Source organism: Piliocolobus tephrosceles, chromosome 10 (assembly GCF_002776525.5).
Source record: "Piliocolobus tephrosceles isolate RC106 chromosome 10, ASM277652v3, whole genome shotgun sequence".
Taxonomy (NCBI): domain Eukaryota; kingdom Metazoa; phylum Chordata; class Mammalia; order Primates; family Cercopithecidae; genus Piliocolobus; species Piliocolobus tephrosceles.
In genome coordinates, this window is record NC_045443.1 from 96,220,213 (window position 1) to 96,232,537 (window position 12,325).

The 12,325-nt window shown below is 43.0% G+C and overlaps 2 protein-coding genes across 11 annotated transcripts in view; one reads left to right on the forward strand and one right to left on the reverse strand.

Annotated features, from left to right (window-relative positions):
- APAF1 (apoptotic peptidase activating factor 1) overlaps nucleotides 1–12,325 on the forward strand; it is a 126,447-nt gene that overhangs the window by 89,482 nt on the left and 24,640 nt on the right. For 6 of the 9 annotated variants that reach the window (XR_002724710.1, XR_002724717.1, XM_023183333.1 and 3 more), the window contains one exon: nucleotides 1,453–1,544. Coding sequence is in view for 7 of the 9 variants with exons in the window: in XM_023183333.1 (XP_023039101.1) it covers nucleotides 1,453–1,544 (92 nt within the window). In the remaining 2 variants the exon portion in view is untranslated. Of the gene's footprint in view, nucleotides 1–1,452; nucleotides 4,458–11,105; nucleotides 11,143–12,325 lie in introns of those variants that run through there. The other 3 variants (XM_023183746.1, XM_023183826.2, XM_023183897.1) reach the window with 3 other exon arrangements.
- Nucleotides 2,638–12,325, reverse strand: part of ANKS1B (ankyrin repeat and sterile alpha motif domain containing 1B) — a 1,351,669-nt gene continuing 1,341,981 nt past the window's right edge. For both annotated transcript variants that reach the window (XM_023182451.3, XM_023182541.1), the window contains one exon: nucleotides 2,638–4,654. In XM_023182451.3, coding sequence (XP_023038219.1) covers nucleotides 4,580–4,654 — 75 coding nt within the window. In that variant the 3' untranslated portion in view covers nucleotides 2,638–4,579. The remainder of the gene's footprint in view (nucleotides 4,655–12,325) is intronic.

The window sequence follows — 12,325 nt, forward strand, 5'->3', positions numbered from 1 at the left end:
TGCACATGAAGGGAAAGCTGATCTGAAGTATGGAATGCATGGTGATAAATGGTGGTGTGCCATGACTTGGTGGCAGCAGAGTGTAATGGTTGGGAGACTGGGCTTTGGCCTTGAGATAGGCTGCCTGAGTTCAAAGCCTGGCTCTGCCACTCATTAGCTTTGTAACCTTGCACAAGATTGTTTAACTTCTGTGCCTTGATTTTCTTATCTGTAAAATTGATGTAATGATAATGCCTAACTCATTTCAGAGATTTCCCATATACCTTTTTCCCCCACAAATACATAGCCTCTCCCATTATGAACATCCCCCCTCCAGATATGTGCATTTGTTAGAATTGATGGATCCACATTGACACATCATTACCACCCAAAGTCTACAGTCAGGGTTTGCTCTTGGTGGTGTACGTTTTTTGGGTAGTTGAACTAAGTGATCACTGAGGGCCTTAGTGACTGAAAACAAATAAATCTCAGGTTGGTGGAATGTGCTTGATTACATTGTTATTTTACAAAGCAAACTTGTGAGTTCTGGAAAATCCCAAGTTAGTGCATGCTGCTTCAGTGAGGTTTACCAAAGTCCATTGGGTATACTTTTAGCAGTTACTAATAGTGAACATGCAAACTTGACCCACTCACATGGGAAAGACAGAATGCTAGGTACTGCCACAGGCATAAAGGTAGGTGAGACTATTATTGTGTTCATAATACTCAGGATCATGGTGAGCTTGAGGCCTTTTCAGAAGAAGTTTACGTGTGTTGTCTCTGGTCCCCATTTTAGCTGTGACATTGATGGGTAAACTTTATGATTCCAATTTTTAAATTAATATAAATATTATTAGCAAATTCAATGATTGGGAAGGAAAGGAAGGACTTGGCTAGAGCCCTTTCTATGTTTGAGATGTTCAGTATTTGTTTAGTAAATAAATAATGTAGATTATTTTATAAAGAAACTTGGTCAAGGGCTTTTGCATCACACCTGGGGAAAGGGAAGATTCAGTGGAGAGAATATTGTTTCCTGTAGCCCATATTATGAATAGTTTGGGTCTCTGTCAGAATACCAGTCTGTGTCTGCAAAGGGGCATTTGAGTGAAGAGAGGGGCAATCTTCTGCCCATTCTCCTGAGAAGGACGTGCAGACAAGAGAGTTGAGTCCGGCCACTGCCGTAATGGACTCTGTAGCTTCCTGTCTGCAGCTCTCAAGCAGGCTGCATGTTTCTCCAGCACAACTCACAGTTGGAGTTAGGTGTAGGTGGAGCAGTGCGGCCATCACTAGTGTTCATCAGGAAAAGGCTGACCCGGTTGAACAGTGTATTCAGCATTAAACCCAAGACATTTTCCTCCTGTTTGCTTTGAGTTTGGTTGCGGGGAGGACATAGGGCAGAGGATCTGCTGGCGCTATGAATTGTCACACAGTGTAATTATCAATCTAATGAGAATTTTATTTTTCTCTGAACAGTGGTGGAACGTTGTCACTGGGGAATCCTCACAGACCTTCTACACAAATGGAACCAATCTTAAGAAAATACATGTGTCCCCTGACTTCAAAACGTATGTGACTGTGGATAATCTTGGTATTTTATATATTTTACAGACTTTAGAATAAAATAGTTAAGCATTAATGTAGTTGAACTTTTAAAAATTTTGAATTGGAAAAAAATTCTAATGAAACTCGGATATCAACTTTTTATAAAGCTCTGAATTGTTTTGCAGTATTGCATTCATTACAAAAGTGTTTGTGGTTGGATGAATAATATTAATGTAGCTTTTCCCCAAATGAACATACCTTTACTCTTGTTTTTCATGATCATCATTAACAGTTTGTCCTTAAGATGCAAATGAAAATGTGAATACATACCTTGTTGTACTGTTGGTAATTCTGTCTTGATGCATTCAAAATGGTTGCCATAATTAATGAGAAGAATTTGGAGGAAATGTGTATTTTAATACTGTCTGTATTTATTACTGTTATGCAGGCTGTGCCTCAGGGTAGCAGTGGCCTGCTTTTTGAACCACACTTACCCCAAGGGGGTATTGTTCTCCCAAATACAATCTTAGAGTTTTTTGCACTCTTTAAATTTGCTGTAAAAATATTGTGTCTGTGTGCATAGTCTGCGGCATTTCCTTTAATAGACTCAATAACTGAGTCTTGGATTTAGCAGGCCCCTTCTTTTTTTTTTTTGGAGACAGGGTCTCGCTCTGTTGCCAGGCTGGAGTGAGGTGGCACGATCTCAACTCACTGCAACCGCTACCTCCTGGGTTCAAGCGATTCTCCTGCCTCAGCCTCCCGAGTAGCTGGGACTACAGGTGTGTGCCACCACGCCCGGCTAATTTTTGTATTTTTAGTAGTGACGGGATTTCACCATGTTGGCCAGGATGGTCTCGATCTCTTGACCTCATCATCTGCCTGCCTTGGCCTCCCAAAGTGCTGAGATTACAGATGTGAGCCACCGTGCCTGGCCAGGCTCCTTCTCTTTTAATGGAGACAGGGTCTTGCGCTATCACCCAGGCTGGAGTGCAGTGGCATAATCATACCTCATTGCAGCCTCAAACTCCTGGATTCAAGCAATCCTCCTGCCTCGGCCTCCCAAGTAGCTGAGACTACAGGCATGAGCCACCACACCCAGTTAATTTTAAAATTTTCTTGTAGAGACAAGGTCTCCATATTTTGCCTAGGCTGGTCTTGAACTCTTGGCCTCAAGTAATCCTGCCTCAGCCTCCCAAATTGTTGGGATTATAGATGTGAGCCACTGGCCTGGCCTTCAGCAGTTTTTTTTTGTGAAGTAAAACTTGTATGTTGGAAAGAGTAGATTTTATTGGTCTACCCTTTTCTCACTGTAGCTGCTGGCAGCCCTGTGCCATATCTGGACTCTAGTTGTCAGTATCTGAGTTGGACACTATTCCTGCTCCCTCTGGTTTATTACATATCAAACTTCTTACTTCAATGAACCTGATCTTTCCTAATCCTCACTTTTTTCTTTTTTAAAAAGCAGTTTCTCCACTGCTAAATGTTAGTCATTGAGTTGGGGCCAACTTTAATCATAAGTCTTAATAAGATTTTTCTAAGATATGTGAAATAGTAAAACAATTTTCATCTAATTCCATTTACTTTTAAATGAATGGCATTGTGAATGCCATTCTTTTAGTGAATTTCAGGAGAATTCTCTGGTTTTCTGTGTAGTTCCAGAAGAGTCACTGTGACTCTAGAAGATTAACCTTCCAAACAACCTATTTTCCTTTCCCTTTTCTCTCTTCTTCTTTTCCTTCCTTCTTTCCTTTCTCTTATTTCCAAGGTTAATCAGGAAAAATCGCTTTTGACAGGGGAAAAAACTCAGTAACTTGCTATTTTTGACCTCCTGATCAGGAACTTTAATTGAAGCTTAAATCTAAAGAAACATTTTCTCTGAAATATATTATTAAGGGCAATGGAGATAAATTAATAGTAGACGTGGTTCCCAGAAAAAATAATCAAAATTCAAAGATTTTTTTTTGTTTCTGTAACTGGAGCTAAATCAAATGATTACTAGTGTCAATAGCAGATAACTTGTTTTTATTTTTGGTGCATATTAGTATAACTGTGGGGTAGGTCGGGGAGAGGGTAAGGGAATAGATCACTCAGTTGTATTTTAGATAAGCTATTTAGCCTTTGATGGAACCATAAATACAGTGAATGCAACCTTTTGCATTGTTAAGGAGGCTTTTGTTTTTAAGTGGTGGATCGAGGAGCTAGTTTACAGGCTTACTGTGATTTAAGCAAATGTGAAAAGTGAAACCTTAATTTTATCAAAAGGAGTTTCTATAAATGGTATGTCTCCTTAGAATACCCAAATCATAATTTTATTTGTACACACTAGGGGCTCATCTCACATATAGCTCAGAGCATAAAGTATTACCTTTTGGAATTAAAAGCCACTGACTGTTAAAGTATAACGACACACATCAATTTTTTAAAAAGCCTTGAATGGCCTTTGTCTTAAAAAGAAATGAAGAGCCGGGTGCGGTGGCACGTGCCTGTAATCCCAGCTCCTCGGGAGGCTAAGACAGGAGGATTCCTTGAGCCCTGGAGTTGGAGTCCAGCCTGGGTGACATAGCAAGACCCTGTCTTAAAAGAAAAATGGGAAGACAGACAAGGTAACATGAAGAAAGAAGAGACACCTAATATGATGGAGCTGCAAATTTCATGGCAGTTCATGCAGTTGGTCAAGAGGAGGATTTTGTTTTGTAGTTTGCAGATGAGCATTTTTAAAGCATTTTCCCTTGCTGTATTTTTTTTTTTGTATTAGAAATTACATTGGAGTTTGCATATATAAAATTTTTTTTTACATTATATGTCTCTTGTATGTTTTGAAACTCTCTTGTATTTATGATATAGCTTATATGTTTTTTTTGCCTTGGTATACATTTTAAAATATGAATTTAAAAAATTTTTGTAAAAATAAAATTCACAAAATTGTTTTGAAAACATTTTTGGATTGTTTCATTCTTTGCTTGTCATTTATCTGTTAGACCACTAAAGTCAAAGATTCAAGCTGAATCCATCAACCTTTCTATCTAGGCTTTATCAGCTATATGTAAATTCAATTCTATCAGAATTTTCTGAGTGCCTCCTCATTGTGTCTCTCTGATGGTTCCTGCCCGGTGTGGCTGGCATGAAGAAGATCCTGTAAAAAAGAGAATTCATTTATTTATTGACTTAGTTTGTTCATGCATTGGTTTAATAAATATTGAGATGTACCATGTGCCTGGCATTGTTGTAGGTATTGGGAATACAGGAGTGAGCAAAACAAAATTCTTGCTCTACAGCAGTTAAGGGCCAGGGAGAGACAGAAAAAGTAAATAAGTAAAATCTATAGTGAGTTCGGTGGTATGTGCAAGCGGAGGGGAAGGGGTTACAGTTTTAGATGGACTGGCTCTTTCAGAAGCTGACACTTGTACAGACCTGAAAGATGTGAGGAAGTGAGCTATGCATCTGTCGGGAAACCATTCTGAAGGGTACAGCAGGTGCAGACTCCAGGGGATGGGTTGGTGTATTCTGGGAGCAGCCAGGTAGCCCATGTGGCTGGAGAAGGGTGAGTGTGGGGAGTCTAACAGGAGAGGTGGGCAGAAAGGAATTGGGGTAGCACCAGAGGCAGCCTCTTAGGCCACAGTAAGGACTTCACTTTTGACTCTGGGAGCCAGTGTAGGAGGTTTGAGCAGTGGAGTGATGTGATTTAAGCTTTAATGAATCATCCAGGCAGTGGGAATCAACTGAAAGGGGAACCAGTGAGAAGCTTTTGTGATCATCCGCACAAAATGAAGATGGGCCAGACTAGGGTGGCAGCAGCAGAGCTTGTGACAAGTTGGATTCTGAACATATTTTGGAAGATAAGAGTTAATAGGATTTGCTGATGGATTGAATAAAGGTTGTGAGAGAGACAAGAACAGAATGATGCAAGGTTTTAGCCTGAGCAACTGGAAGAAGAGAGTTGCTGTCAGCTGAGATGAAGAAGACAATGAAGGCAGCCTTGCGGACACAGTAAGTTTGAGATGCCCGTTAGACATCCAGGTGGGGATGCTGAGTAGGCGGGATGCAAGGCTCTGGAGTTCATGGGAAAGCGCCACGCTGGAGGTAGAAATCTGAGAGTCATCAGTAAATTGATGATATTTAAAATCAGAGGACTAGATGAAATCAGCAGTGAAGTGGGTGTAGATAGAAGACAGGGGGCCCTGAGACTGAGTCCAGGGCAGTCTGGAGATCAGTGGGATGAGGGATAAGCCCAGGAGAGTGAAAAGGACCAGCAGAGAGACTAAGACTTGCAAATTAGTGTGGTAAGTACAGTGAATGCAGCAGGCATGGACCCCTTAACTTAATGTCTTCTTGGCTGGAGTCCTTGAGCAGGCTGCTTATACACCCACCTATCTGTCCTGTATGCCTTGAGCGTCTACGTGCCACACACTGTTTTAAGCAGCAGAGGAAGCAATAAATAAATACATTTTAGTTGTTGAGAGATCATGGGGACAACAGATGATAAGAAAACAGGACAGTATCAGCAGTTGTCTTATCTGAAAAATGAGGATCCGTTTCTCCCTCTGGATTGTTGTAGGATTTAATGAGATAAAGCTTGTGAAGCACTTATCTCATTGCCTGCACTAAGACAGTGCTCAGGGGACATTCTGCAATGCCATTTGAGCCCCCTCCTCTTTGCCTGGCAACAGCCCCAGCTGCCATCTCTGCCTCCAGTTGTGCCCCTCTGCATGATCTTTCCAGAGCATTCATCTCAGTCACATTAAACTTCTCTGTTTAAACTTTGTGTTTACACCTCTGTTTAAACCCTGGACCTGCTCCGAGTTCCCTTCTGTAGCTTTGTGTATGCTGTTTTCTCTATGCTGTCCTCTCCCCAATTTTCTTTTTCCCCCTAACTCCCTATGTTTCACAAATTCTTTGAGATGACCCTCAAGGGCTGAAGGGCTGCCCTGCCCTCTCCTAGCATTCTCTTTTCTCTGTCATGGCTTTTCTTGTTTTGGAATTGCTTGCTTCTTGAGGTCCCCAGTAAATCATAAGCTCCTTGAAAGCCAGGACTGTACAGTCTAACATGAGCCTAGCATTGCAATAAGGGCCTCAGTAAACACTTGTTGGATGACTGGAATTCATCTCCAGAGTTCCATGGGATGAATCTGCCCACGTGTTCATAACACAGTCTACGTTCTCCCTTTCTATGAGGATACCATGAGACTGTCAAATGCAGTTGTAGCATATCACCAGCATTTTATCTTGCCGTTTTAGTTTGGCCTTTTTCTGTGAAACATCATTAGGTGAAAGTAAAACTTTACTTGGATAAAAGAGGTTTGCTAATATAAAATGAATGAACATATCCCTGGAGTGTTTAAGTCAGCAAGTATGACCGTCTATTATTCCACAAACGTTTTATATTATAATTTACTCACTGACCTTTAGCGAAGGAGAAAATGATTTTCTAATAATTCTTAGTCTCTGAAGATTGTCACTGGAATACATTCCTTGCTCATAACCACTCCCCTTAGGACCATGGATATCCTATACAGTTGCTAAAATGCCTGAATTAGAAAATCCGCTGCTCTTGGGCTATGAGTTTAACTACAGAATTACTGTATATGCTCACATGAGAGGGGCAGAAGAAGGGGGTCACATCTGAGACGCAGCAGAGACCAGGCCTTTGAAGTCATCTGGCACCAACAATGACTTGCTCCTGAGTCAAGTGATGTGAGAAAACCAGAACTTGGGAAATTTTCATTTCAATTAAGATTCAGGAAAACAAGTTGCTGGTGTTCACTGTAAATTCATTTATGAGGTCAGTCCCTCAGGACTGGGAATGCTCCTTATCACATAGAAATGAATAGAAAAATCTGCCTCTGTAATTTCCATCACCCAGGGCTGGAATATGTAACTAGAGAGGGTGGTTGAGGCCTGAGTTTGGGTCTGGGGGTTCAGAACAACTGATCAAACTGGAAAACACTGAGCAGGTGAGTGGAGACTCCTGCTCAATACCGAGGTGGCTGTTCTGAGGAACAGGAGCACACGTTCGCATTCAATCAAATGTTTATCGCCGCTCCACTCGAGGCACTGCCCAACTCTCATTTATCTTCACAGGAGTTGAGTGGATCTGCAGACTGCAGCTTCAGTTTTTAGAGGAAGAACTAAACCCCAGCAGCTAATTGGTGACAAAGCCAGGGCTAGAATCCAAATCTGCCATTCTTTATAGACAGGCCAAGACTCTTAGGCTTGTAAGTTGCCTGTCAGTTACAACTGGAAGTAGAATACTCCTAGGTTTAGCGGCAGATGACATCAGCCTGGGGGTCATAAGGCTTGGTTTCACTAGCTGGGGAAGGTCATCCATTAGCTTATGTGATGGTTTTGGAGACGTTCTTATATTCACCTTCAATTAGTAGTGGGCCCTTCACTAAGCCCTTCATCTTGGGCTTATTGCCCTACTCTCTGTCAATTAACCTCTGGAGACACACCAAGTCTTTTAGAAGGAAGGAAGGAAGGGAGCTACTATTTTTTAAGGGCCTTTTATGTGCCAAGCCCACAGGCTGGGCACTTTCCATACATTATTTAACTGAATCATAACAGTGCTGCAAGGTGTTATCTCTCTTTCATAGGTGTGGAAACAGATGCAGAGAGGTTAGGTTTCCAGGGCCCCATAGCAAAGTGGTGGAGCTGGGTTCTGGTCCACGGCCTTCTGTCTCCACTGGGTAACACTCCCTGTACCTTCTCATTGAAGCCCCTGGGCTGGAGGGTCTAAGAGCATCACTTCGGTTCCGCATTTCATTCATTACCCACTTGCATCAGGACAGATACATCACTACTAAGCTCTCAGAGGACACCAGATGCTGTCTGCTCCCAAGGAGCTTCTGCGTTTGGTAGTCGGATTAACTTGTATCTGTGCCTATAGAGATTGCGCTTTGAAAAAAGCAGCAGGAACATTCTGATAGAAGGCAATGGACGGGAGAGGTGGGTTGGAATGAATTGGATTTGCCAGCACTTGGCCACTGCCCAACCTGCTCTCAATTCTCGGATGATTCAGGCATTGAGCAGGGAAGGTAGCAGAGCTACTGTTGCCTTCCCTTTGGAGAAGCCTGTTTCTACTTTGAAACTCTTAAGGGATTCATTTCAAATTAGTGGCAGGCCTGGGTTAGTGGATCTGTGTGCTTTCTTCTGCCATCTTGATTTCATCTCCCCTCTTCTCCTTTTCCTTTCATTTGAAAAGATGCAGCCCCTTAGAGCCTCACTTTCCTGATTTGTCAAATAGGGAACCTAACGTACAAGGCTTTTGTGGGGCTTAGAAAAATATGTCAAGAATCTGACATAGATCTCAATAAACAGCATAATAATTATCTTTTGTCCCAGTTACAAACCCCCATTCTTGTACTGCCCAAATCTCCATGATTTACAAATTGGAACCCTGCTGCTTCTGCTCCATGGCAGACACCTTGCTCCAGGCACCCTCCTCTACCACCTCCTTCTCCTTATGGCCATTGGCTTTTAGGAGACAGACACTGCTTAGCGGGAAAGCTGTCACTTGCTTTCTTCTGAACTATCCAAAACTTGATTCTCTTTGGGCAATGCATACACCCATCAAGTGGTAAGGAGGACTGGGAACGAGGGGAGAAAAGACCCTGGGCTTGTTGCTTAGGAGTGTGGTGGTATGTGTGTGGCTTTGGCTGTCAAGTGGATCTAAGGTCAACCCTGACTACACTAACTTTCCAGCTGTGTGACTTTAGCAAATGGGTTCATCTCTTCAAGGATTCACTTCCTAGGGAGCCTTTAAATTTCCCCGGGTGATTCCAGTGTGCAGCAGAGGTTGAGAGCCAGCGCCCTCTACTCTCACCCCTGATGCCCAACCAAGTCATTGCCAGTCTCCTCCTTTAGCATCACCCATGGTGCTGCGATGTCTGCTGATGCAGCGTGCCCCTTTGTGCCTGCTCTGCCCATAACATTCTCAGGAGCTTGCTGGGCAGCACAGATGTTTGATGTGCATATTAACACAGCTGTGGGGATCTTTCCTGCTCAGGTTTGGTGGCTAATTTATAGAGCAACTCTGTCAGGATTATCATCAATCCCTCTTACAGGTACTGCTTTCTCTATTCAAATGTCTCACCTGTGTGTGCTTGTGTTTGCCTTTTAGCTATTACTGTGATGATTCCCACTGTAGTAGACACTGCCAGTGACCACAACAATATCCAATCTCCTCCTTTTCCTCACTAACAACCCCTGCATTGTTGGGGGCTGCAGTATGCTCACCTAAAACTAACGATTGCAGCCACATTTTCCATCCTCCTATGTAGGGGTGGCCAATGAGCCGTATGCAGAAGTTGTGGGGTGGAGCTTCCAGGAAAGCTCTTAAAAGTTTGCCTTATTCAGCTAGACAATGCTTCCATCCTGTGGTCTTTACCATCTTTTCTAATGCCTGGAATATGTGTGTGCTGGAGGATGCTCCAGCAGCCATTTTGTGACAATGAGGCATTCTTGAGGCTAAAAGCCACTTCCAAAGGATGGCAGAGTAGAAATACAGAAGGATCTTGAGATTTCAATGATATTATAAAGCTACAATTCCAGCTCTGTACTGCCTACCTCTGAAGTTCATGTTACATGAGGGAAAATTCAACCCCTACCTCGTTTAAGACATTGTTATTGCTGGTCTTTGCTACTAGTCCTTTGCTACTAGTCAATTCCTAACTGATACTCCCCAAAACAAACCTGGTGAGTAACAGCAATTCACCAACTGTCACCTACCCCTGAATCTCTGCCTCCTCTACCCACTCACCCCAGCCACAAACACTCTGTTTTCCTGATGAGTAACTGGGTATCTAGCTGTGAGGTTGCTGAAGCTTCGTGGAATCTCAGAAAGTAATAAAGCTAATAAACGAGTTCACAAACAACTGATGCATAGACCACACCCAGCCCACAGATGAGTTCTGTGTGGCTCACACTTATTTTTTAAAACAGCGTTTGTTGCCAACACTTCAAAACCCAATGATTTCGCATAAAAATCCAGATTTATTAGAAAATCTGTGGACCCAGGGTCTTCCTTTCTGCCTGGCAACAACCATCTGGAACTCAGCAGCGGTTGCCCCTGAGACGAGGCACAGTCCCCACCCCACTCACTCATGTCACCTATATGGCTTGGAAGGCATGTGAGTTTGCAACCTGCTCAAAGCCACACCCCACAAACGGCCTGCTAAAATGAGATTCCAGAATACACTTGCACCTTTCGTCTTTCTCAGTCTCCTCTGACTCAACACAGCACACTGGCATTGTTTTTTTTCCTCTCAGAAAACTGAGCATGCACTTTTGAGAATCAGAGAGAAATCCGCCACTCAAATGTCAGAAAAACAGCTGATGCTGCCTCTTACTTGGGGGCCTCTTGACTTCCCACGTGTCTTACTGCCACTTGAGAGGGAGGGCTGCAGGCAGGCAGGCTCCCTGGGGAGCAGCTGTTGGGATGCTTGATTGAGACACTGCGCCATCCAAAGGACAATTAAATTGGGTATTGAATATGAATTGCTTTGAATGGTTTTTATTACCACATCGTGAGCTGACTTTGGTTGTAAAATCTGACTCCATCTCTTGCTCTTACTGTGGTGATGAGACAGAACTTCAAGATGTCCTAAATAGCGGGGCTTGGAACATGCCCCTTGGAACATTAGCTCGTCTGTACTCGTGAAATCTGTCATCTGATACCTGCGCTCCTCCACTGTCTGAACCAAGTTAGGAGCCCTGATTAAACCTCCGTGGCTGCAGTCGCCACCTTCTGCCGGGTGACCCCGTTGGAGATGACAAATGAAGGATCTCTTATTTCAGCCTGAAGTGTAAGTCTTCACATCACTGGTCGTTAACTACTCTTGGAAAGTTAAATGCCCATGCAGCTTTCCCCCCGCCACCCCCATACATAGGTCTCTGAGGTTTTGGAGAGAAAAACAATAACTGTTTTAATAATAATTTGTAGCTATGATTTTTGATGAGTTGCACACTGAGTGCAATATGTTGGCTGTAGAATGATCATCTTTGCAGAAGCAACTCTAAGGAAACTGACGCCATGCTAAGCACAGAGTGAGTTCTCAATAAGTAGACTGACTTGAGCTGAAGACAGAAACAGTTAAGTGGAGGTGGCATTCCCCTGGTTGGCACCAAGGTCTCAGGGTTATTTCAACCACAAAAATAAGTTCCAGCTCCTAGCTACTAACGGAGTCACAATATGCAGCATGGTGACGGTCAAAAGGCCTGAGTAAGTTCAAAGCACCGTCTCTGCCTGCTTTGGAACTGGTTTCTGAGGGAAGCGGGACTCTGTTGGTGGGGCAGGCAGATGCTTGTGTCCATTTACCTAGAGGCACGGACAGCAGTAAATGTGGGGCTGCCTGACTGACTGCTGGGGAGAAAGGACTGGAGCACGGGGTGGCTCAGTGGGGCCTTGCCGCATGTAGGCTCTGTGCTGGCTGTGTTGGCTAGTCACCCAACTTTATTTCAAAAAATGTGTTTCCAACCTTCAGATCGACTAGCCTATCTAAAAAGAGAACTTAGAAATTTATTCATTTTTTTTAAGTCTTCTTCCTACAGATTTCCTGAAAATGGCCATTATATTCTAATTCTCTTGAGGCTAGACCACTTATCAAATTTTCATTTCTTTTCAGAAATAATTAGGAGTGATGCTACCTTGAATCCAGGTATGAATTTTTATTGATTTTTGAGGATTTGGTCACGTGTTCCTTCATCCAAGCCTGTCTTCTGCTCCATCTTATCCAAACATTGAACCAGCAATATTCCCAAGTATTCCAACTTGAGAAAATCTTGTGTGTCTTGAGAAAAATCATTTCCA